The sequence below is a fragment of the Perca flavescens genome, chromosome 7, assembly GCF_004354835.1.
Source record: "Perca flavescens isolate YP-PL-M2 chromosome 7, PFLA_1.0, whole genome shotgun sequence".
Classification (NCBI taxonomy): domain Eukaryota; kingdom Metazoa; phylum Chordata; class Actinopteri; order Perciformes; family Percidae; genus Perca; species Perca flavescens.
Genome location: NC_041337.1, coordinates 15,193,291 through 15,220,624, shown reverse-complemented (window position 1 = coordinate 15,220,624; position 27,334 = coordinate 15,193,291). Strand labels below are relative to the sequence as shown.

At 40.8% G+C, this 27,334-nt stretch overlaps 1 protein-coding gene across 1 annotated transcript; it reads left to right on the top strand.

Annotated features, from left to right (window-relative positions):
* The first annotated feature begins 1,214 nt into the window (after window positions 1–1,214).
* Window positions 1,215–27,334, top strand: LOC114559006 (glutamate receptor-interacting protein 2-like). The gene is given in 25 exon segments (XM_028583391.1): window positions 1,215–1,732; window positions 4,570–4,650; window positions 5,327–5,465; window positions 6,809–6,954; window positions 7,545–7,628; window positions 7,722–7,797; window positions 8,418–8,563; window positions 9,476–9,623; window positions 9,727–9,896; window positions 11,995–12,123; window positions 12,372–12,533; window positions 13,747–13,933; window positions 16,948–17,093; window positions 17,191–17,271; window positions 17,607–17,670; window positions 18,013–18,158; window positions 18,845–18,989; window positions 19,259–19,403; window positions 19,738–19,741; window positions 20,083–20,265; window positions 20,351–20,510; window positions 21,744–21,858; window positions 22,147–22,371; window positions 24,378–24,524; window positions 26,078–27,334. Coding segments are annotated over 25 exon segments (3,261 nt in total). The 5' UTR covers window positions 1,215–1,692; the 3' UTR covers window positions 26,270–27,334.

The following is a 27,334-nucleotide window of genomic DNA, read 5'->3' as shown; positions in this document are numbered from 1 at the left end:
TCAGAGGAAATTATCTACACCGAAGAGTATTATGTCCACTGGAACAGCTGACTAATTAGGCTCCATGCAACAGCAAGTAGAAACATTCCAGAATTTCTTTGTTTGTAATCGCGTTACACATCTGTAAAATAAGCAGTTGTAGAATGGATGGTAGAGTTTCACACTGTGAATTACTGAATTGTGGGTTTTGCTGGTGTTGTACTTTGTTTTGTTTTTTTTCCTGCCTCCAAAGTCTCAGTGATGACAACTATTTGTCTGACCAAAACAATTGAGGCAGACAAGGCTCCATGGGGCTGCCAGTGAGGCTGGAGGAGGGCATTTGTTGGTGGTGGTGGTTGCAGTGGGGGTCAGGAAGTGGCAGGCGTCGAGGTTTGTGTGCATGACAAATGGTCAGACAGGTGTGTCGACGGGTCAGTTAGCAGACCCGTTAGTCCTTCTGTGTTTGGGTGGAGGGACCTCAATGGGCCCCGGATTAGCAGAAGGTCCTCTCACTCTCCTGAGGGGGAAACAAGCTTTAGAGGAAGTGCATTTAATTGTTACACAATCGCTGAGATTCTAAATGTTCCTTTTTTTGCTTTTCATTTATTTCATTTATTTTGACTTGACCATAGTCAAATCTGTCATCACAGCCTTGTGCACAACAACTGCACTTTTATGAATAACATTTCAACTGCTAGACATCTCAAACATGCAGCTGTTCTGCACAGGAATTTTGCATATGCATTTTCCATTAGGTGCTTGTGTGTGTGTTTTTTTTGAAAGAGAGATAGAAACACTAGCGCTGTGCAGATACAAGCTCTGTACAAATGGGTGCAGTACGTGAGAAAAACGTGACACAGTGCAGAGCTCAGTCTGACAATGAATGTGCAGGTGGTGTTAATTGTGCAGCGTTGAGTGTGTGGAGTGTGTGCAGTTTTGTCAAGTCTAATCATGGTGTGTGTAAAAGTGCGTGGGTGGGTTTTAGAATGTGCATATGAGGGGTGTTTGACTTGGTAGTAAATGGAGTGTGTGTGTGTGTGTGTGTGTGTGTGTGTGTGTGTGTGTGTGTGTGTGTGTGTGTGTGTGTGTGTGTGTGTGTGTGTGTGTGTGTGTGCGTGCGCTGGGGGAGGGAGTGACGATTGTGTGTGCCTGCCTCACTGAACCCCTCTGGCAGAGGGAGAGAGAGAGAGAGAGCAAGCACACTCACTCTAGCTCTGAATGAGAGAGGAGGGTTATGTGTGAGCTCATGTGAGTGTATGAACAGGGGATGATAAACCCTCTGGAGGAGGACGGCTGATTAGTAAGAATAGCTCAAAAATGGAACCACGGCAGGATGGGAAGAAAAGGACATGAACCATTGCTCTCCCTGCTTTGGATTTTATAGAAAAACAGAGCTTGGTAGATTTATAATTTTGACGACTGAGAAGAACCCCTGACATCTTTTTGTCGCCAAGTTTAAATAGAAAGAGGGGAACTAGAGACCATCTGAGGATCAGAATTTGCCCTTTGGAGCTCAATTCCTCACTGGGTTTTACAAACGGGAACAAAGGTTAAGGAAAGGTTGGCAAAGGAATGAAGAAACGAAGATGGTATTTCTGTTCTATTTGAGCGGCTGAGACTCTTTTACCTCAGGTGGATCCTCAGCTCTCTGCTCACTACTAAAGATCAGCAGGGTTACTTTCTGAGGGTGGCTGCGCTGATTAAACTATAGCCATGCTGTGTGGTCTGAGGAGAGACACCAAGAACAGCATTGGTAAGAGCACCACACTGATCTTTGCAACGCGGAGTCAAGGGGGTAAGCTTGTGTGTTGTAGTAAAGGATTTGTTTCACCTGGATCACCTGTAAAGAGTGGTTTATGTCCAGAAATGTGTAGTTCATCTGTGAGACAGCCACTGCAACTGATGAGTGTTACCTCAATGTTCCTTCTAATTGTTATCTTATTGTTACCTGTAACCATAGAGTCTGAATGCAAATCAATTTGAGCGTAGAATTTTTACAATGCATGTATTATGGTTGTGATTGGTTGAAAGACCACCAGCTCTGCAGACTATTCTGCCATATGTAATTGGGGCAGATATGGCAATGTAAACTAGGTCTGGCAGGGCCCTCGTTTATAAATAAAGTTTTACAGCTAAAAATAGCATTATGATTTCATTGTCATTGTTAATGCCACCCCCATATTTAACCTACATTCTGATTTGTTACAAGAGGGATGGCATAGAGTGCCCTGAATTAAACCAGGAGTTAATTAACTCACCACATATTTATGCAGTAGCACAGAATTTTATTTTAGTCAGTGCGGCACTCTGAGGTCCTTTAGATGCAGCTCTTCTGACAAACCTCATCATTGAGCCTTTGCCTAACCTCCTTTTCAAAGACAACAGAGACAATAGTTTTACAATAGTTGTTTCATTGTTGGGGCGGTTTATTAATCAGCTCCATTCTGATTTTAATTCTGGCCGTTAGGGTAGATGATGGTTATTTATAAGCTGGAGGAGGATGGCTTGATGGTACAGTAGCGCTCAGTCACGTGCAGACTGCTGGGTCTGCGTTACCCAGAGCTAATGTTGCCTTTTGACTGCAATGACAGCTGCTGGCCTGTCAGGGCCCTTACGAGCCTGCATGGTTACGAGGGTTTTACCCAGCCTAAAGTGTTTGTGATGTGTCACTCACTTTGTTTGTGCCTCACAGCTACTGGACAGGATATTTGTGCAAGGATGTGTGTGTAAATTAGTGTGAAATACCATACTGTATTATGCATATGTATGTTCTATACATTATAAGCCCAGTAAAGATATTTCTGTAGTAAGGTCTGACTCATGCAGCTGTGTGCACAAGAAGCCTGAATTTCCTTCTTTACTCCGTCATATCGTATCCTGCCCAAAGGTTTTTTAGGCCAGCGAAGGTTTGATAAAGGATCCATGCCTCTCTGCTGTCTACAGGCCTCATCTTCAGTTGGGCAGATGTGGAAACTTGATTGACTTGGACAGAGGGAACACAGTTGTGTTTGATGCCCTCCGAGCACTTGCTTCCCCCAGCTCAGTTTTTAGAAGTTAGCACAAATAAAAGACTGAACTGAGGGAATGTGAAATATAATTTTTTGATGTCAAATTGATATACTGTCAGGCCTGGGACAATACCTCTTAAATGATGGCCAGACACATTGTATAAAATTGAGTTGTATATTAAATTGGACCTACAATGTGTAGGGCCTAAAGCCTTTACACATACCTTTTTATGGTACATACAATACTAAGCTATTAAAATAATAATTATTGACATTCATATATTTATACATCATGTTTTAATGTTAAACATACATGTGCTACAGTGAATCCTTAAGCTTAACTGTATATGTGGATGGCTACCTTAGTGGCCTACAGGCCAGTAAACCTATCATCAATGTTGTGTAAATGAAAAACAAAAAAAATCACAAATAGGCCGATTTATCTTTGCTAATACTATGTCAGAAATATTTTAATTTGTGAACAAATTTGATTGACAGACACACATTCCTCACCAATTGACTACAAGAGGCAACAAAATGAGGGCCAAACAAAACAGTTGAAATTTCATTAATTTTTCTGCCTTGCCAAAGTGCCGCTCTAGGCTATTGCCCAGACCACCTCTACGCACGTGCCAGCGCTGACTGTAGGTAATACGCTGACTATGGATAAGTACCTCATACAACCCCAAAAAAATTCCGAACTATCCATGTCTGTAGCCTGTAGCATGAGGCACTAACATGGTCCCTACACTTAAATACACTTTAAAACAGGACTTGGCACAGCTCCTCTTTATTCTTAAATTGGTAACATGATGTTCAATCACTGTGCTGGACAGCTGAAAAGGTAATCCACAGTGGACAGGATTAGAAAAGTGCCAAGTCCGTTTCCTCATCACTATGACTGCTGTCATGCTTGTATGGCTTCATTCAGGTTCAGATGGCTGAGTGGTGGCTCTGCTAATCTGAGGCCAGCCCTGTGCTCTGTCAGCAATAGGTCCCTCTGTGGGTAAAAAATAAAAAAATAAAAAAACTGTTTCCCTGCAGAGCAGATTAAACATTTCCCATTTTTCTGTAGCAGCTGCTGTAAATGACTTGAAAATGATGATTTTCTCTGTATGCCCCAACAGTCCATTAACTGCATGCTGTTCTTTCCGGAAAATTCCCATGCTTTAGTAACTGCATACATCAAGCTCGCCGCAAATGTATTCTTGTGTTAAATTAATGGTTTTCAAGGGTCTCTGCTGCAGACAGAGATGAGTTATTCAAAACCCTTAAACCTTTTATAGAGTTGTGGAAACAAAGTGGGGTGACCTTGCAGGGTCCTGAATTCAGGCTTATCACTATGTTTGAGTTAAGGTTCATGCCTGATGGATGTATGTGGCTGTTGGCTTAGTGCTGCCCCGCCCCCTCCCACCAAGAGCTTCACATTACCCAGGGTGCAGTTCAAAGCATTAACATGTGTGCAGCTGTCATGATGTGCAGTGAATGGTCGTGTTCATTTAGCCTTCTGCTGCAGAGTTTCCCTACATGTCACCACAGTGCTTCATAACAGCACCTCCATACCTCCCTGCTGTCTCCTCAGATGAAGGACCATACTCAAAGGGGAGCAAGGAGTACGGGGCATCTGACCAATCACATTCGTCCTGCAGGCGCAGCTTCTCAGGTACGATACAGTCAAACCTGACATTTTGTTTTCTATCTGTTATCTGATTCATGCTACTGTGTCCTCAAAAAGAAGAAGAGTCATGCCGTCTTTGACTGAGATTTTTGTCTATCTGCGTGTAGAGCCATGTGCTGTGTTTTCCTTGATGTTTCACTGTTTTGAATGCTTAGATAAGGTAAAAAAAAAAACTGCTTGTGTGGCATACCTGTCATTTGCAGTAAAGCACACTTGGTAGACTTCATGTAGAATGATCTAACAGCACAGCAGAACATGGACCATAAGACAGAATGAGTCCTCTGATGACACTATGTAGCCACATATCCGTCAGAGTCAAGAAACTCATTTTCATTCACTTAAGAATACAACTGGATTTGCTTCTTTTGTAATAATGCATTGAATGTCTTTCCATTGTGAGTATTTAGGGTGCTATTAATAAAACTGACTCCATCCTCCTCCTCCTCCCGAATCTGTCACAAAGATTCACTCAGATTGAGAGATTTGAAGAAACAAGGAAAGGACAGGAAAGTGAGAAAAAGTGGTCGTGTGTCAGAGGGCATTTCTGTGAGAGATTCAGGAGAGAAAGATGAAGAAAAAAGTATTTTGTTGCCTCTCAGACAGGTTGACTCTGTCAAGCAGACGCTAATTCTGACTGTGGATCTGTGTCTGTATCTTTCAGCAGAGGAGTACCGAGGAGTGACCACGGTAGACCTGATGAAAAGGGAAGGCAGCAGCCTTGGCCTCACCATCTCCGGAGGCTCTGATAAGGATGGCAAGCCCAGAGTGTCAAACCTACGGCCAGGTGGGCTAGCTGCCAGGTGAGATCACTGCTCTGTGATGTGGTTAAAACCTGGCAACCACACCAAGCTGTCTGGATTTGTTATTCTGCTCCTACAAATGTGCACAAGTTGCAAAGTTATAGCAGCTTGCCTTAACTGCAGGACTGTCGGTGTTGTGTTAGATCAGCATGATGCCGTCCCTAATAGCCAAAAGTCCCCAAGAAACCATATAAGATGTTTTGATTTAGTTGTTAATATTTTCATTTTTTTCATTGTCAGTTCATGTTTAATCCACTGTATGGTGGTAATAATTAAATATACACATTTTGTGAGCTTGTTTTTTGATTCAGTGATTGCTTAATTAAGATTCAATTAAACACATTTTCCCAGACGTCAACGGCATTAAACTAATTTTCTCCAACATCAACCACACGAAAGGAAAATGTAGTGGAGGACTCACGTTTCATGATGATTAAGCAGCGTGTGACGCACGCACACACAGTCTGAAAATGTCTTGGCAAAATATGCCATCGCTTGTCAAGTCTAAGGGGGTTTAAAGACAGACACCGTGCTAATTCTTCCAAGCAGCTTGTCTTCCCACAGCTGAGTTCATGCTTGTGTGGAAGTGCTAGCTAATTTACTGGGTGGAGAGAGACACAGAGAGACAGGAGAGAGACTGGCAGTGACACTGTGTGATGAGACCGGACCGGATCAGGCCGGTCGACTCTGCTGGTCAAGACGTCTCTCTCTGTCTGCTGTCAGTGCTGATTGGCAGTAGCCCAAAGGTGAGAGGGGTGAGGAGGGCAGAACATCTATTTAATTAATTAGCCTTCCAATGAGCAGCATGTTGACTCAGAATGTCATATGTGAGACAGCATGTACAATCATCTGCGTCAGTGTTTGAAGGGAAGACGCTTTCAGCCATACGCTCGACGCTCACTATTCAACACAGCTGGCTCTGTATGTTATTCCACATACTGCACAGGGATTTCTAATGAAATTATCAATGCAGTTTGGACACTAATTTATACAACCAACTTCTTGTTCTACTTCTGCCTCTTTCACACAGTTGGAACAGCCAGAATATGAATTTCAGATCAGACAGTTGGATCTGATTTTGTTCATGAACGGATGAACTTCATCAAAATGTGTTTAACATTCAAGGTGTGAGCCGTAAAACCAATAAATGAGTAGAAAGTGACTAAAAATCTCTGCAACGTTGTTGATAAGTATCTGCCCCTCAGTAAGAAAAACGTGCAATTCCAAAACCCAAGTGACTTGCAGTGAATCTAGAGCTTTTTAGGGCCCCGGGGGAAGTCTCCCATATTGCCCGATTATTAATCCAGCCTTCATCTTGATGGTCTGTACATGACTTTCCGCAGGAGTGACCAGCTGAATGTAGGAGACTACATCAAGTCAGTGAATGGCATCAACCTGTCAAAGCTTCGCCACGATGAGATCATCAGCCTGCTGAAGAACATCGGGGAGCGAGTTGTGCTGGAGGTGGAGTACGAGCTGCCTCAATTCGGTAGGTGAAGTTCTGCAAGAATAATATTTTGCCTGATTGTTCAACAAATGCTCAGATGTTTGGAGACAGTGCTGTCATCAAAACAAATGGTTTGCATTTTCAAATGCATAAAAGTTAGGAAATGGGTTAATATTAAGATAATTAGTTAAGTCTGCAGACCATTAAAAGGCTTGTCTTATGATTTCTAGTTGTCTGTCTTAAAACTGAGCTTAATTGTGTTTAAAACGTAGACATCTAAATATGTTCCACCAAATTTTGTCCCAAATTAACCTCATCATCTATACATCTTTCGGCCTGCAAATAACCAGGTCAATACTTATTGGGTTTCCTTGATCAAGGCACTGGCCTGAGAAACAGAGTTGTTCCCCAGGCGCTGCACTGTGGCTGCCACTGCTCTTAAATCATTAGCACGGGTCAAAAACATAGATTAATTAAACATATTTCCACAATCCATATTTGTTCTCATGATTCAGCACTTAGAACACTCAATCAAACTGTTGGAAAAGCTTTCTACATTGCTAATTTTATGTGTAGCTTTTGCGGATTGTAGAAATAATTTTCTGAGTCTGTCCTTTCCTGTCAACTCTTAGTCCAGAACCCCTCAGGAGTCTTAACCAAAACCATGGAGGTGTGTTTACACAAGGAGGGAAACAGCTTTGGGTTTGTAATGAGAGGTAGGTGGACAGGATGTTTTCTTGTGTAAATCCTTCAGTAAAAATAATTAGCTTTTAGCACTGATTTATGTTGTGTGTGTTTTGTTTATCTAGGAGGCTTCCACGAGGACTGGCGCAGGTCTCGTCCTCTGGTGGTTACATATATCAGGCCCGGGGGTCCCGCTGACAGGTGAGGGCATGGATAAATGAGTTAGTGTTTGTGTGGTACTATTTATGTGGCTTGTAGGCATTTTATGTCTCAATCATGCATGAATGAGCCTATTCAAATTATTGTATGTGTGCATACATGCGTGTTTCTATATCTATTTAGATGTATAAACTAATGGATATGTGTCTTACTAATTGCCTTATCTTTGTCCCAAATTAAAATAGTTATCCATTAACCATGTGGAATTAGATTATTAAGACTTTTGCTTTTAAATACGCAATATGTTTATGTGCACACTATTTCTTTTGCATCAGTCTACGCTCAGGCCGGTGCATGAAATTGTGGCTGTGACACATATAGAGTATGTTATCTTCAAAGCAGAAAGGGCACTGCTCATCCTGAGGCTAATGCAACATTGCACTTTTCCCCATGAAAACCAAAACACTGGAGCAAACATAATTCATCATCAAAGACTGTATGGCCATTTATCTCATTTATCCTTCATCTTACCTGGGAGGGAACACTCATGTGGAACTGTTTAATGATTTACTGTGACTGGTGCTTTAGCGCTTGTATGAGCATGTTGTGCTGGCCGCCTGTGTTTTATTTTTTTTTCTCTTTCTCCTCCTGTGTTTATCCAGAGAGGGGACTTTGAAGGCCGGAGACCGAGTATTGAGCGTAGACGGGATGCCTTTAAACCGAGAGAAGCACGCTGACGCTTTGACCATGCTGATGCAGAGCGGCCAGGAAGCTCTCTTCCTGATTGAGTATGACGTCTCCGTCATGGGTGAGTACACACACACACACACACACACACACACACACACACACACAGGAATATGTGGAGGCTTGGTAGGGCAGTGTTGCTCTGAGGGTAAATAATGTGGCCGTTTAGCTGCATGGATGTGAGTGAGTGTCGGTCCTGGAGACGCCACCAGGGGAGTCTGACCGGCCCAAGAGCACACTTCGACAAGGAAAGGGTAGATGGGTAATATTCAGTGTTTTGTTATAGTGTGGGGATCTCTCTCCCCTGAATCATGGCAGGTTGAAAAAGTGTATTGTTTTTCTGTATCAGAGCCATTACAGTAAGTAAATTGTTGATGGAATATAGTACAGGAAACAGTGCATATCAGTATTATTTCAAGCACATTTAACAATAATTTGTTTATGATTTTCTTAATTTTGAATGATTTGATTCTTTAATTTGATTCTGGGTCAAAAAGTAGAAAAATATGCCACTGAAGACAGGAACTCACTACAGATTATAAACTCCATTTGGTCATAGTGATTAATTCTCCATAAGATCACAAACTCTGCTCTTTGCAAAATAGGGCATGTCACCAAGGACATTCGACACACATTATCTCTCTGTATGTGGGTGTTTTGGATCTAGACCTCCTGCCACCACACTGAACCAGTCAGAGGGTTCACAATTATAAGACACATTTTATTACTTAAATCTGTAGGGAAAAAAATTGTGTAACACTGTTGCAACTCTCAAAAAATGGAAGTACAGTAAGAGTACAAATGCATGTCAATTAGGGACCATTTAGAAATAAAAATGTTCTCTTTAAGTTATATTTTCTCTCACTGTTTAATATTTTGACATGGTCTTTTCCATTGCTGGTTAAGATTGTAAAAAGATGCATCTACTAATCTTGTAGGCCTCTCTCATATCTGTGTGAATTATCTGTTTCAGAGGCAGTGCAGCAAGCCTCGGGCCCTCTGCTGGTGGAGATAGTGAAAGGTCCCTCCGCCAGCCTCGGGATCAGCCTTACTACAACAATATACAGGAGCAAACAAGTTATTATTATTGACAAGATAAAGGCAGCCAGCGTGGTGGAAAGGTGAAACCAACCTTTTACACTATACTGCCCCACAGACACTTTCCTATTAAACCAAAGCTTTTCTCAATTACACACAATCTGACACACTGTCTCACCCTCTCAGATGTGGAGCACTGCATGCAGGTGACATCCTTCTGTCTATAGATGGGACCAGCACAGAGCACTGCTCTTTGATGGAGGCCACGCAGCTACTTGCTAACACTTGTGATGTTGTGAAACTGGAGATTCTCCCAGCCAGTCAGAGCAGACTTCCTGTCAGGCCGCAAGACACAGGTATGTCCTCGAGGTGACACAAAAAATAAAACTCTGTGAGATACTACAAAAGAAGACATCAGAGAGATATGGGAATCATCAGTGAAAGAGGAAATCACTTTCACAATCTTAATGTGATGTGTTAACAAAGAAGTCGGAAAAAAATAAACATATTTTTGTGTAGCAAAACGTTTTGTTCATTCCTCTCCCATTAATCATCTCATGGCCCCTTAGATTTATCGTTTGAAGTAGTTCTGTGCAGACATGGGGAGAATATAACTGCTCTTCTCTCAGCTATTCTATCTACAGCTGTCAAGAGCCGGGTTCCCATGTATTGTAAATCAGCCTGTGTGTGTGTGTGTGTGTGTGTGTGTGTGGTGGCCGGCAGCGATCATGTTCTGTGGACTTATTTCTGGGTCAGCAGCTGCAGGGGCTCCTTAACATATGAGCATGGGAAGAATCATACACCATGACAAAGGAAATAAGATGTAGTTAAGTCTTCTCTGGCGGTCGCTGAATCCTTTCTTCAGCAATATTTCTTTGTCCTTTGTTTAGTTTTTGTCTGGTCCAGCCTGCTGCACTTCACTTTTATTTGCCAAACTTCCGTCTTTCTTTTATCCTTATTTACTGGTTTTTTTTGTCATCAGTGTCTTACATTTTTTTTAGGGTTAAATCCTCTGAAGAAGGAATACACATTAATACTTTCCAAGACTGCTCAGTGAAATACTTGAACTGCATTGGCTCCTGTGGAAAACTGGACTGAATTCAAAGTGCAGCACATGTATCACTTCTCAAAGAAATGACAGGCATGCTTCTTGCCTTCTGACATTTCTATTTAATAAGTATTCACTTCTTGAAATAGGCACCATGATGTTACGGTAAAACGAAATTTTTCGCAGCTTCTTTTCCCCCCAGGATAAGGCATGATTATAAGATGCAATTTGTCTAATCTCCTCCGGGGATTTAATAAGACTGATACGGCCACTAAGAGATTAGGAGTTAATGTTTCTTTCCACCAGCCTCAATCGAAAACACCATATCTTGGAGAGCTTCCCCTAGGTGAGCTTAACATAAGCTGTCAGAGCCAAAGCTTCACAGGTTTGATTGAGTCAGATAGAAACTTGTTCTCCGAAAAGGGCTGCGGGTTCTCCTGCTTGTATTCTGATTACATACAGTTGGATTTAACCAGGTTCCCTGAACATGGCAAACATCCCGCTACAGCAGTCATCCATGTTTCTAGCAAATCTCCCATCCATGTGAGCAAATTGTTAGAGATTATACCCTTACAAATGAAGCAGCCTGGATTACTGTCACATGTAATGCTCTGTGACAATTTTAGTTGCATGAATATGTAAAGGAACATTAATTATCGAGGTGTGTGTCATACAGGAGGTCAGTTGTTTCCCTTTGAATGCTTCACAGATACATGAGGGGATAAGACGCCTTTCAGAATTAACAATCTGTGCTCTCCATTTTGTTCAAAGCGGGTAAAGTCAACAGAATTGCTAAATGAAAACCACATGAATATAAATCACATATGATTAAGTTAAAACCCATTTAGACCAAACTGTCTGCCAATCAGGTGCAGAAACAGACACCCTGCATCATCAACAATCAAGTTTTCAGCTGTGCTCAATCAAGGTCAAGCCACATGCCTCCTTACAGCCAGTATCCCTTCCTGCTGAACACAACAACATTATGACTAGTGGTCTTACTCAGACTCTTTTTGCACCATCTGGCTCTTTTGAAAATTAAATTATAAAAATGATATCCAGTTTGCACTTAGCTTTTTGGAAGCTTGCTAGTAAAAGTAAGATATTATTTATTTTTAGTCCACCACTTCCCATTCAGCCAATTGAGCTCTGTGTGTCTAACTGATTTGTCAGATGCACGTCAAAATACATTAAACCACAGGATTTAATCTAGTGTACCATGACGACAACATTAAATATCAATTACTCTGCTCTGAATTATCCTCCAGGCACTGTGTGGTGTGTTACAAATGTAGACATGGGAATGAAAGTGGGATTTCGTGGGTAGAATTTCGAAATGTGCACAACAGAGGAGTGGAGCTGGTATGGCTTCTCAAATGGATGTGTTTGCCTCCGTATTGCTGCAGTTAAAGTGCAGAAGAGCAACCATCATCACTGGGACCAAAGCAGCAACTACTGCCATCCCCCACATGCCAGCCACGGCAAGACATGGAGCAGCCCAAGCCACCCACACAACCAGCAGGACCACTGCAAATGTAAGTTATCAATTGTGACAGCACTGCTGCTGGCAAGACACCATAGCAGGAGGCTTTTCTTCAGCACTTTTTGTTAAATCTTTTCCAAGAGGTTTACTCCAACACTGTTACCACGGTTCTTTATTTTGGTGCATGTTCCCATGATGAGCGTGTGATGTAGCTGTGGACATGAAGACAATGTCATGGTGATGTGATTTTATCCAACTGTACCAGCCTTTTGATACGTGTAGTGCTATGTCTGCTTTCAGCTCTGGTGAGCGGTGGCTTCTCCCCTTCCTCCACAGCCACCTCAGGCTTTAGCAGCCAGGGTAGCAACACGCTGCCCTGTCCCATCCCTCCGATAGCACCCACCAGCCCCCGCAGCTTGACAGGCAAGAGGAGGAACAGGAAGAAGGACCATAAGAGCTCACGTATGACCATCCGCCTGCCTCTTCCTTTTTTTGTTTTAGTTTTTACCACACTAAAGGGTTGGTTCAACCAAGTTAACCAAATTAATTTTATTATTTCGTCCATCCCATTTATATCAATGAGAGTAGGCTAAATAGCAGACTGCATTACTTTTAGCTCGATGCACCTAATAAACTGGCAACCGACTGTATGTCAATAAGATTTCTGCCTCCAATTTAATATAATGGAGGTGAAAGGGGTTTATTTGTGATGTTCACAGCATTGAACACGTCTCTCCAGACATATTTGGGTTTATTTGCAAAAACATATCCATTTTTATTTATTTTCCTAAATCATGGTTTTCCTTTTGCACTCCAGGGAATATCAATCAAACTGGTGTTGGTTCATTTTAAGAATGGCCTTTATCTGGTTTTGCAAACATTCAGACTTGTAGGTGTATATAGGCTATATGTCTAATGGTCACATCAATAAACAGAAAAGAGATAAATGAAGATAATCCACAGACTTCACCATCACTCTCAGAATCAACAGTTTTTATAGAGACTATTTGTTCAGTAAAAAATAAGTTCTGTGACATTTTGTTCATTGATCACTTAACCCCTTGTGTCCAATATTTTGGTTTATGACAAAATAACCTGCAGAACTATTTCCCTTAGCCTCAGCTGTACTTTGTGTTGCGTGGAAATTAGCAAATGTTGCTATGCTAACACTTAAATTGGATGGTTACATGGTAAACACCATGGGTAAACATTATACCTGCTAAACATCAGCATGGTCAATATTAGCATATAGCTAAAAGCACAGCTGTGTTACTTTACAGCCATTGTATTGGAGTGGAGGCAGAAATCTCAGAACCCAGATACATAAAACTGTAGAGTGATCTCTAAGTGAGAAAATATGTTTGGCTTTGTGTTTTTTATTTTTTTTATTTAGGTGAACTGACCCTTTAAACATGTTTTGCTTTTAAAACACCTTCACCTCCTGTTTCACCCCTTCACTGTGTGAACAGTTTTGACTGATCACTGACGTAAACATGACAGACGTAAACTGTAAAAGTGACTCATTCCCTCTCTGTTGTCTCTGTGGGTGCATGTCTTATCCCCTTACCCTCCTCCATGTTTTGTCTCCCATAATCCCTCTCTTGCTCCATTTATCTGCCACTTCTCCACTTATATCTTTCTCTGATGTGTTCCCTCCCTCCCCCCCGTCCCTCAGTTTCTCTGGCGTCCAGTTCTGTCGGCCCAGGGGGGCAGGTTTTTCATGTGGAAACAAGCGAGGTCATCCTGAGGGGGGATCCACTCACAGGTTTTGGGATCCAGCTGCAGGGGGGTGTCTTTGCCACAGAAACCCTGTCTGCTCCCCCAGTCATCCGCTTTATTGAGCCCGACAGCCCAGCTGAGAGGTAACACACTGAGACACCTAACGAGTAAACAAGTATCATGTATTGAGTCACCTTGAACTAGATGGCCCCAGTGCTAATCATTCAGCCACATGTGAAAAAAGTCTAATTTTAACCTTTTGTCCCAATGAGTATTTGAGCTCAAGGCAGGTGTATTAGAGCTGCATTTGTCTAATGTTGTGGTTCCCAAATTTGGGGTCCTGCCCTACATTAGCGGTAACAAGATAATTAAAAGCAGAAAAAACATCACTACACATATATGCTTATTTATTTTTTCAGACATTTATCTTATCTTGACTCAGCAACAATAGCAGTGTGGCTCTATATATGGCAATGTTGGTCTGTGGGTTGGTTTTTCCACCACTTTGGTCCAGACTGAAATATTTGAATACCGTTTAAATGGATTGTCATGCAGTTTTGTACAGATATTCATGTTGCCCAGAGGATGAATCCTACTGACTTTTCCTTTAGCGCCACCATGAGGTTAAAATTTCGGGTTTTGAGTAAAATGCCTCAAGAACTATTGGATGGCTTGTCATGAAATTTGGTTCACACATTCAATAAACCCCCTCAGGATTAATTGTGAAATAGAGTTTCATTTGTCCACTAGTTTAGGACCAAATCACACCATAACTAATGACATTACATTAGCAGCTGTACTTTGTGTTTAGTGCTAATTAGCAAATGTTAAAACTAAGATGGTGTACACATTATACCTGCAAAACGCCAGCATGTTACAGTGGCATGCTGATGTTAGCATATAGCTCAAAGCACAACTGTGCTTGCTCTTCGTCTTTTTAAAAAAAAATTCAGATAAGACATGGGGGGCGAGTCTTTTGTTGAAATGGTCACAACGACATATAACTGGTAAAAATGTGTCGTAAGTAGACACTGCTTTGTTTTAAGGGGTCGGTCACGAGCCAAAAAAGCTTTAGTGCTTGTCAGCCCTTGGCATAGTAACGGTTTATTTCCTTAGTGATGGAGGTCATATAGCCCAAAATGCCACAAGATCAACAGATGTTCTCAGTAATTTACGACAGTTACTTTAGTCTTGAATGTGCTGCGAGGAGTAGTCGTGTCCACTACTAGATTTATCACACATTATACATGAGACATTGGTGTTTTTTATTTTTATTTTAAAAACACCCTACATTGGTCTGTATGTAGTATTGATCAAGACTGCATGTTGCTGTCTAATTAACACACAGCTCTGATCAGGCCAGTGTGTTGTATCTGTCCTTGTCTTGCAAGATTAATGATAGTGTCTGTGCCGGCACTGCAGGGCCGCGTCCCCTGGGTCTTGTAACACGATTAGTCCAGCAGCAGTTGGACAGGAGTGACAGGAGTACAGCATCCGACTGTGATGTTGGTGTCTAAGCCTCCACACAAGGTTAATGAGCAGCGGTGGTTAGTGAATTAATCTCAGTTGACAGTGCTTCAGTGTTTGCAATTAGGAGCCTGATTAAATGTGTGATATGTGGGATCTTTTTTTCTGTATGAGTCCTCGTTTTGCAGAGGTGATTTTCCAAGTTCAAGTAATGTCAGTGTTCAGTGTGTTTATGTCAAGCCTAGAGGCCATATCATTTCATAGATGTCTTTTTAAACATTCAGCCTATGTGACATGAATGTGTCACTCTTTAGAATCCTTTCACTGAAAGCAGAAATACAAAGCTTTGCTGATACTAGTGTGGGCAGAGCATTAGTAGATTAATAACTTGGTTAATCAACAAATTTTTATCTTAAATCATTTATGAAGCAAAAATTGAGCACCATTTGGGGCCTCCAGCGACTTAAATGTGAGAAGTTGATGTATTTTTTTTTTATAAAAAAATAAAAAACTTACTGTGTATGTTGTAATACAGGTATGTCCTCGAGGTGACACAAAAATAAAACTCTGTGAGATACTACAAAAGAAGACATCAGAGAGATATGGGAATCAACAGTGAAAGAGGAAATCACTTTTAACACATCACATTAAGATTAAAGAAGTCGGAAAAAATAAACATATTTTTGTGTAGCAAAACGTTTTGTTCATTCCTCTCCCATTAATCATCTCATGGCCCCTCAGATTTATTGTTTGAAGTAGTTCTGTGCAGACATGGGGAGAATATAACTGCTCTTCTCTCAGCTATTCTATCTACAGCTGTCAAGAGCCGGGTTCCCATGTATTGTAAGTGTGTGTGTGTGTGTGTGTGTGTGTGTGTGTGTGTGTGTGTGTGTGTGTGTGTGTGTGTGTGTGAGTGTGTGTGTGTGAGTGTGAGTGTGAGTGAGAGAGTCAGTCAGTCAGTCAGAACTTTCTTTATGAAAATGACCATACAGGTGAATCAACACCTCTCTAAAACAATTTCAGCAAAAACTAAGGTAGCATCTATTGCAGGGCTTATGTATTAGAAGAAATGTATGTAACTGAGTGTATATGTATGTAATTTGTCCTCAGGTCTCTCTTGTAAAAGAGATCTTGACCTCCGTGAGACCTCCTGAATGATAAAGCCTAACTAAATAAGTTGAAGACATTACCTTGGGCTCTGGGAAATTGTGAGGGTCACTTTTCACTTTTTGATTGGGTAAAAGATCAACATACCGTATTAATCAATAATTTGAATAGAATCGCTAGTTGCACCCCTAGTTAAAATGTGATCAATTTTAGTTATTTAAGGGGAGACATTACAGATGAATAGGGTATCAATTGTAACTAGTAAATACCACCTTGGAACTTCCCCAGTTGATTACTTACATTAAGACAATAATTGCTTGTTTAACAATAAAAAATAAAAAAATTGTAATATGCAAATGAGGCTTTGTCCTATTAAATATGTGCTAATTTGCATACATTTCCAAAACAGAAATCTGAACACTGGCTAAAGCCAGGTTCAAAATTCTTCTTTCATTCTGTTGACATATTAGTCAAATGTTTTTACAAAGTGAATTTCTTTTTATCTATTTTATGGAAATATCAGTCTTTCACAGGAGCTTTATTTCCACTATAAGGCTTCTTTGTGTGTTTCTTCTGTGTGAAGGTGTGGGCTGCTGCAGGTTGGGGACAGACTGTTGTCCATTAATGGGATCCCGACTGAAGATGGCACTTTGGAGGAAGCCCATCAGCTGCTCAGAGACTCTGCTCTGGCCAACAAGGTCACAGTGGAGATTGAGTTTGACGTTGCAGGTATCATATTGTGAAGATAAATTCTTATATTGTGAGAGCTCTGATTTATATTTGTGCTTTCTTACTTACATATATCTTCATTTAAAATCCCAATTAGAGTCAGTGGTTCCCAGCAGTGGCACCTTCCACGTTAAACTACCCAAGAGGAGAGGAGTGGAGCTGGGCATCACCATCAGTGGTGAGTTTGTTAGGAACGAGATAAACAGCAGGGGGCAGTGTAGCTCAATAATACTCTGCAGACCGGCACACCGTAAATCTCTTTTGAATCCATGTTCTGTGTTCCATAAAACTCAGGCTTGCAAAACCACAAGGGCAAATACCTCATTACCGGCGAATAATACTGGCCAGTACCAGCTTCATCATTACTCTTTGTCCTCTCAATAAACAGAAACAGGAAGCAGAGTATGATTAGTGCAACAAAAGAAAAGGAAGTTGAGTGATTTCAAAATGGGTTCATCCTCGTATCCTACATCCTAAAATAAAAATCACTTTAATGTTTCTCTGTTTTACCAGCAAGTAAGAAACCTGGCAAGCCCCTCATCATCTCTGACATCAGAAAAGGAAGCATAGCACACAGGTATGTCCCATCATCACACACAGCTCATAATATTACTGCTGAACATTGTATTGCTCTCACAGCACTAAGTCGTATCATCTTTTCATGAACAAAATAAAATTGTTTTGGGAATCCACGGTGTAAAACAAGCTTAATTGGATTGAGCTATCAAAACTGGATCAGTAGGGCAGAGCAGCTACATTCAGAAGGGCTCAGTGTTGATTAGGTTGAGGGTGAGGTTACAGTGACCCCCGAGGATCCCACAGAGACACTAACGCTAATAGGATTCTCATACTGAGTCAGGAGGAGCAGCTTGCTGGTCCCAGGTGAAAGTTGTGATCCTCCTGCTTTTGTGTCCGGTAGAACAGGCACTCTGGAGCCTGGAGACCGGCTACTGGCCATCGACAGTGTGCGTCTGGAGAACTGCACCATGGAGGACGCCATGCATGTCCTGCAGCAGGCCGAGGACATGGTCAAACTCCGAATCCAGAAAGATGAGGACAACATTGGTACATTAATAAACACCAAACATGCATTCTGTATAAAAGCAGTGGTGGAAAGTAACAAAGCACATTTACTAATTTACTTAAGTACAATGTTTAGTTACTTAATTTGAGTATTTCCATTTGATGCAACTTTATACTTTAACTCTATTAGGAAATAGTTTACTTTTTACTCTATTGCATTTATCTGAAAGTTTTCTAGTTACTTTTCAGATTAATATTTTATGTAAAAACATATAAGCTTATAAAATGGCCCCCTTACAAAAAGCAGAATGTAGATGAGGCCACTTCAATTGTTTTGAATTTCTACAAGCTATTAGCAGTTCCACCAAAGAAAGATTGCCCCTTTTAAACTTCTCCAATTGCTTCATGTAAATACACAACCTAGAATCATTGAACTAATGTAGTTTACTAGACGTAATTGAGTGATTAAACGGTGTATTGGTACTTAAACGTAAAGGATGTGAAAACGTCTGCCACCACAGTATAAAACCCATACATTATTCGAATGCAGTAAAATGACAAAGGAGGTAATGGTCTGTTAGGTTAAAAAGCTCCTATTATTTGTCCATTTGCACAAACTTTTTTATTTAACATATTTTATCATAAAGGTATTCTATCTTCACATGGTTTATAATGTCTACATAATCTTATTATGCATGGCATCTACTCTTTCCCCCCATGTGCTGTAGATGAGTTGGAGATGTCAGGCTCTATAATCTACACAGTTGAGCTGAAGCGATATAACGGACCACTGGGCATCACGATCTCTGGCACAGAGGAGCCCTTTGACCCCATCGTCATTTCTGGCCTCACTAAGAAAGGCCTGGCAGAGAGGTGAGAGAACGACAGGTCGGGGGCTAAATATAAACTGAGGCTAGTCAAATCTGTTGCGTCCCCCTTTGGAAACGTTTTTTTTTTTTTTTTTAATAGAATAAACAGTAAGTCAGTAAACAATGTCTGACTCGTCTTTTTCTATAACGAGAAGCCTCTTTGTTTCCGTCCCAGTCAGCGCGCTGGCAGCCTGACAGGTTTCCTGGCCCGTCTGTCGGTACTGTCTGGTATACTCTGGTATCTCTGTCTCCTCTGCTCTCGTAACCCTGCAGGACCGGGGCCATTCATATAGGGGACCGTGTCCTGGCCATCAACGGAGTCAGTCTGAAAGGAAAGCCACTGAGCGAGGCCATCCATCTTCTGCAGATGGCCGGGGAGTCCGTCACCCTCAAGATAAAAAAAAAAGGCTGACCGTATGTTTTTTTTTTTTTTTGCAACTTATTACTTATATCCTTTTGTAGACTTGTAGTGGCTTGCAAAAATTATCTTACAAATACAGTTGCAGAATTGAGACAAAACCAAACATTAAAAAGAAAATGAAACAAAATACAAACAAGCAAAGAGAGATAGAGGGGAAAAATCATAACAAATAAAAGCTGAGTAGATAAGGTTTAGATAGATTCATAATAACAGTTGCATTATGACACAAAATAAACATTCACTTTTCACGTTTCATTTAGTTTATTTATAGGTCTAAAACATTATTTCTTATACATTTTCTTCAAATAGTTTTCATAGTTTTATTCTTTAGTTAGGTAATCCAGCTTGTCCATTCTCCTGTGGAAGAAGCATCCCTGTTGAGCCAATGTTCAGTTATACATTCCCTTCGCTGATGGCACGTCATTTTCCTGTTGATCTCACAGCAAGAAAGCAACCTTATTTGTATAGTGCTTCAAAAAGTGCTTTACAAGTAAAGGGAAAGACAAGACAAGATAAAACAAAGAGACAAAGTGTACAAACCACAAAAAATAAGGGTGTAAAATCAATAAAAGTGAGATTTAATAAGCTTTGAAAAATGCCTTTTCCAAGGCTTAAAGGCCGAGAAAGTGATGTTTTATTTTTGCTTTACGTTATTTGACTCATTGTTCATTCCCAGAATCTGATGGCCGACGTCCTCTGGACAGAGAAGCTGGGTTTTTAAGTGACACAGAGGATGACCTGACAGACTCCCAGAAGACCAGTAAACACTCCGAGGTCTACTCAGCCACTCTGCCCAGTATAGACTCTGCAATGAGCTCCTGGGATAGCTCAGGGTTTGACGCAGGCTACGGTAGCCAAGGTGAGGTCCACTGGATGCTTGCTGTTTATAAATGACCAATTTGTCTGTCTTGCCTCTAATGAGGTCAGTGGATTTTTTTTTTCAGGGACATATCTTCACAAAGCATCCGATATATTGCTCAATCCAAATGAGTGGCGACGCACAAAGCACAGGAGCCAAACCAGTTCCAGCTCTGCAGGCCTAGTCCACCACGCAGCGCTGTATGATGGGAGGTTCACTGAGGATGAGTGGGACAAGATGCCTGGGTAAGTGCACAGGGCCTGCATTTTCCTTCCTGTTAACATCTTGTTTCCTGTCGGTGCAGCTTTAAGTGTTTTTGATTTCACAGTAAAGGGTATTTTTCATTTGAAGTACATTCTGTGTACAAGCAGTGGTGGAAAGGAAGTGATTGCATTTATTGAAGAATAAATGTAAAATAAACTTGTTTTGTTTTCTTTGCCACTACATTTCAGAAGGAAATATTTAAATGTTTACTCCACCACATATATTTGAGGAATATAGTTACTAGTTATGTTACAGATTAAAATTTACAGATCGATATTTTACATAAATCTTAATTTACAGATAATATAACACGCAATACAACACATTTTTAAAGATTAAACCAGTAGTCCCCAACCTTTCTGGTTGTGACCCATTGACAAAAAAAGCAGTGCCTTCTTGGCATTGCCCTTGTCATGTTTCAGATGTCTATAAGTTGTTGGCAAAGACAAATTTCACCTCTCACCTTGTTTCATTCAAATAACAGTTTGATGCTTAAAGAGGTGAATGTATCCTATATTTCACTATTAAAGCATTTATTAGAGAACAGTCCAAACATTTTTTACATTGTTGCATTGATACTTAAAGGATCCGAGTACTTTTCCACCACTGTGTATAAATTAGAGCTTCTGTGATTTTCCTTTTTGGCTGCATTGACTAAAACAAGCTGCACTGTCTGAATTAGTTTCTTTTTATTTTGTGTTTGTATGCTTTCATGGTTTGTGCTTTTCCAAAACTGTCCCTTTTTTCTTCTTTCTCAGGTATTCTCTCTCTCATCTGCTTTACTAACTGCCTACGAGCTCTTTGGTGTTTCACATAGATGCATCTTTTTCTGTCACCCCTTGTCCACAACAAAAACAAAAAGCACCTAAAGCGCCCAAGGATGCATCAGCCTTATCTGTCTCTTCACGCTTGACTTTTTTTTCTGAACTTTTGTGTCACATCTTTTCAATTTTCTGCTTTTTTTGTGGGGGGCAACGTTACTTTTGTAAAATTGACCCTTTTAAAGGCTTTAACTAATCTAGCGGACTCCTCAGCGTTTGCCAGAAGTGAGAGAATTTTACAGTAAAGTCAATCAATTTGGTCCAGAGAGATTTTCAAAGGGATTCTCCAGCAAGCAACCCAAAAACTGCATTTCCCATGCTGCCTTTTGTAAGCGGCACCGGCCTGGAGACCTGCAGGGCTGCTCTCATGTTCTGGTTCCTGCATTGTCATAGATTCATCAGCCCCCCTCGTTGCCATGGCACCCTGAACCAGGAAAACAGCCTCTGGTCCCAGGCTCTGCAGGACCTCGAGACCTGTGGCCAGTCAGAGATTCTCAGGGAGCTGGAGGTAGGCCCCCCATTCCTGCTCCTGTTTCCTCTCCTCCATCTGCTTTGTCGTACTCATGTATTCATGGACCAGTGTCAGCCTAAATAACCATGCCAGATGAAGCATTATGATAATCGCCAGAGTGTGTAATCTGTTATCAAATCTGACAAGGCTGGTCGGGCACCTGCTGCCATACTGACCCAGGAAGGCTTTATGCAAAGCTTTGGCCTCTAATCAGGCTCTGTGCACACTTTATGTGAGAAATATAAGTTGTGCTGTCCAAATGGAAGTCCTCTTTTTCTCTTTCAGGCATCCATGACAGGTAGCGCTCTCAGTCTGTACCTAGAGGAAACCAAGACCAACGACAACTCAATGTTTCATTCTGAAATTAGTCCCATTAAGAGGGAGGGGATGCACGGCGAGCCTAGGAACAAAAGCAACCTGAACATGTCGACTGGAGCCAGAGATGTACCATCCCGGGGGAGAGGAGACCCCTCTGATATTTTGTCCCCTATCACTCTGGCACTGCACAAGGTCTGTTAGGGAATTTTCATTTTCATGTCAGTTTAAACAAACGACAAAGATTCACGTGAAGGAAACATCGGTAATGCTCACAAATTACAGTTTAAATATTTTGTACTTGACGGATATCAATGAAGTACTTACTTGCTATCCACAGGTGAGTAGAACAGTAGTAGTACAGGGAACAAGGATTTAGGAGGGACCTAGAACGAAACTACCTAGTAGTTACAGGGAACCAATAGGCTTAACCTGTATGTCATTTTACAATAGCTCATGAAAGGAGCGAAACAACATGTGGCCACAACAAATACGTCTATTTGTCCTGTCATATCTGATGATATGATGAGAAAAAAAGCTTGCCTTTCATATTATCAGATTGATCCTACAACGGATCTTAAAACCGCATTACTGGGCGCCTGGGTGGCTCGCCTGGTAGAATGAGCACCCATGTGCAGGGGCTCAGTCCTCGACGCGGGATCTGCAGGTTCGGTATCAGCCTGTGGCCCTTCACTGCATGTCGTTCCCCCTCTCTCTCCCCTTTCAGGTCTAGGCTGTCCTATCAACAATAAGGGCATAAAAAAGCCAACAAAATAATCTGTAAAATAAAAAACTACATTGCTGTTCCCCAGTATTTTATCATCATTTAAAATACATACAAATAAATTATTATATAGATATGGTTGTAAAGGCGTGTAGCTGTTTTGATCCCTTGCAACTATAATAATGTTTTTACATTTTTGCCCCATTTTACCTGGTAACAATATTACTGTATGCTGTAATTAAGAAGGTACTCGGTAATAAAGAAAAATGCTAAACACAAAGTTACTCCCTTATTATTATTATTATTATTATTATTATTATTATTATTATTATTATTATTATTACAGTAGAGTGTAACTGGACCCAGGTGATATGTTGACACACAACACTCATTATACAACATTCCCTCAGCAGATGCACATGTTGTGACCCCAGTCTGTGCCCGTGTACTCTCCGAGACGCCTTGTTTGGTGTGCTTCCGTGCATCTCGCTATGCGGTGTCTGACGGAGTGACTGACTGGGCTGAAACTGGGGCAGTAATAACTGTCCCGCAGTGTGGAAATTAAAAATGTTTTGAGTTGACACATCTTACATGATATCATGGTAAGTCATCTGAAGTGTCAGCAGTAAAGCTATTTTATGTCAAACCTGATGACCTTGTTAAAGTGTAGGTCTAAACCCAAAGAGAAACAGATAACACAGAGACATGTGGCTGTGAAAACATTAACTGTTTAGTATATACAGAGTGTGGACACAATAAAAGACACCTGTACAATGCTGTGACAATAGCTGTGCAACAAGTTGTATGCATAAGTTTGTGATACAACATATCTGGTTACACCTTATATTTTATAGATTATTGTAGCTTTATTGTGTCCACCCCCTGGGTTTTCATCTGGCCACAAATTAAAGTAATAGTTTAACACTTTGGGAAATGTCATTCGTTTCAAAAGTTAGATGAAAAGATAAATACCACTCATCAGTCTGTTGAATATGAAACTGCAACCAGAACCTAAGTAAGGCTAGCGGTTTCTTCCTATTTCCTGTCTTTATGCTAAGCTAGGCTAACTGTCTTCTGGCTCCAACTTCATATTGAATGGACAGATATTAGAATGATATCCTCTCCATCCTTTCATCCCGCTCTCTTTTTTTCAGTTTACTCGGCATGGAGAGTAACACTGTGAATATAGTTGTAAAATGTCTTCTGACACTTTGCAGGGAGCTTAAAAGTCTGACTAATCAGTTATCACCACTTGGCTTTGACAGACTTAAGTTTTTTTTAAGTTTAAAAACTGGAGAAGTGCAGTTTTTATTAATGTTCCAGCCATTAATGAGGCAGCGGGATCTAATTAAAGATTCTATTGAGTGGATTATTACTCGGACGCTGGAGTTTTTACATAAAAGCTCAAGTGTGAAAGCCTCTGAATATGTGCATTGCTGTACAATTTGTGTAACTCTAAGGTCCCCTGTGTTTGCAGGTGACTGTGAGGAAGGACCTTGAGAGCCATGACTTTGGTTTCAGTGTATCCGACGGGCTCCTGGAGAAAGGGGTTTATGTCAACATGATCCGCCCCGATGGCCCTGCTGACCAGGCAGGGTTAAAACCTTTCGACCGCATTCTTCAGGTACTGTTTTAAAGAAATAAAAAATGTTGAGAAAGTTGCTTGTTCGCTTTCTGGCGAGAGTTAGAGAATATCAATACCACACTATGAGTTGTATCAATCTTCTCCTCTCTCCATAACTATACAGCACTATCACATAATTACATAATTGTCTTCTCCCTTCTTCACTTTGTATTATTCTACCATTTATTCTACCAAGACATAACCGCAAGCATTGAAAGAATAACCATCATCATAAATCATCACAAATTAAATCAACCCCATACTTGCTTTTAATAATAATAATGATTTAAGATTCATTGTCTGTACACTAACATTTTTAATAAAATCCCATTCATAATCCCATTTATATTCAGTGGTGGAAGAAGTGTTCAGATCCTTTACTTTAGTAAAAGTATTAATACCAACCTGTAAAAATACTCTAGTAAAAGTCCTGCATTGAAAATGTTACTAAAGTAAAAGTAGGTAAGTATCCTCAGGAAAAAGCTACTTACAGTTCTGTCAATCAACTATGTGTTTGAATCGGCTAATCACTTCAGCTGTACTTGTAGGCCTATATTGTTGGGTAGTTTCATTTATAATAAAACATAAACTACACATGTTTTAGTTTGTAAAGTAACTAGTAACTAAAGCTGTCAGATTAATGTAGTGGAGGAAAAAGCAGCATAACCTATCACTCTATACATTAAAAACTGGAGTAGTTTTCTTGCCGTTTTCTGCTAAATGTTGCATTCTTTGTATGAAGTATTCACTTAAAAAAAAAATAGGTTTGTCACCAGTGGTGGAAAGTAACTGAGTACATTTACTCAAGTACTGCACTTAAGTACAATTTGGAGATACTTTACTTGAGTATTTCCATTTTATGCTACTTTATACTTAATTCCACTACATTTTGGAGGCAAATATTGTACTTTTTACTCCACTACACTTATTTGATATTAATATTGATAGTTTTACTTAAAGGGATACGCCACCGTTTGTTGAAATAGGGTTTATCACGGTCTCCCCTAGCTGTAGATAGGTGGGCCAACGCATTTTTTGTGCATGCATCGTTTTATTCCGGTGCAACACCAGCAGCGCCGGCGCTAGTTTAGCGTAGTGAATGGAATCCTATGTTGCCGGTCAGCATGTTGTGAGTAAAAGTTAGCCAACAAAAGACAAAAAAACAACCTAATTATTTGCACTGAGACAAAAAATGCGTTGGCCCACCTATCTACAGCCAGGGTAGACCGTGATAAGCCCTATTTCAACAAACGGTGGTGTATTCCTTTAAGTAAAAAATCGGAATACTCACTCACCAAAACTGTTTGTCGCATATAGACCTTTTATATGAAGGAGGATTTTGTTTGTTTGTCCTCCCTGTGTGGGACAGCAGTAAAACCATTTCTTAACAATCAGGCCCACAGCTGGTGATCGTTATGTTAAATATTTTTGTATGCTAAAAACTAAAATTAAATTAAAGCAATAATCACATTTCCCAGCATGTCAAACTATGCCTTTTAAAGAAATATAATGTAGTAGCATGATGAATGATTTCTTTGATTGTAATCTTCCAGGTGAACCGTGTGAGGACCAGGGACTTGGACTGTTGTCTAACTGTGCCCCTAATTATCGAGGCTGGAGACAGCCTGGACTTGGTCATTAGTAGGAATCCACTGGCAGACACTGGGCTGCCCGACGACTGTGACGACCCCTCAAACTCACTGTTCTGCTTTCCCGAGCACAGGACCAACAGCATCGCTCTGTGACCACAAAGATAGACTAGCTTTTTGAAACACTGGGACCACATGTATGTTGCGCACGGTTACGTTTGTCACATAGTACCTCTCAGACAGACCTTCGCACTCACGCATAACATCCTCACAGGAACAGCCACTTTCATCGCACAAAGTGCACGTGTTCACTACTGCCGGTTTTAGTCACTGTGTTCACATGATGCAGTTCAGAGGAGGCTCTGGCTTCAGGGCAATCCCCTCCCCTTTCCTCTCCAGAGGCAAAGCCACATGCCGAGTTATATAACAGGGGGAGTCATAGCTTCTGACTGAGCCAGGATGTCAACACACGCCTCAGCTCTGGAGAGAGTCAAATGCTGCACATACACGCACTGGTACATTTCCCATCTTTGCTCTAATGAGCTTCATGTTACAAGTGAAAGCACATTTTCCACAATCTTTCTTTTCTTTTTTACATGCATATAAAACACAAACACATACACTGACAAGCAGGGTGTCAGTGGACTCAAAGTCCAAAGGCACATTGTGTTTATTTGAGTTATTTCAGCTACGACTTGGCTCACTGCCCTCGTTTCCAGTCTCTCCTTCTCACTGCCCGCCCTAGAGAATGGACAGTGCCTCCAAATAGACAGAATGCTCTCTAATACTTTCCATGTATCATTGGCTGGATTTGAATGCCCCTTACATCTTGATACCAGGAATTCTTGTGAAGACACACTATCCTTTCTGAATGGTTCCAGAGAGACTCCAGTTTTCAGAGATATGTAATGTTGCAATGTTTTTTTTTTTTTTTGTCACTGTCTTGACGACTCAGCCACATGTTTACAAATATATTTTTAGTTTCACACTCTGCACACATTTTTTTTCTAACACTGCATTTGCACATAACGCACATTTTATGATCTATTTGTTAAAAATGCCGTTTCACTTTTTTCCCCTTTCACTGAATCTGTGTCTCTGTATGTGGCATTACACCAGAATGACTTATGGGTTGGTTTGTGGTCCATCACTGATACTTCCTTAAAGCAACACTATGTAACTTACCCTCTTCGGTCCCTCTTCGGTCTCATTGGAACTACA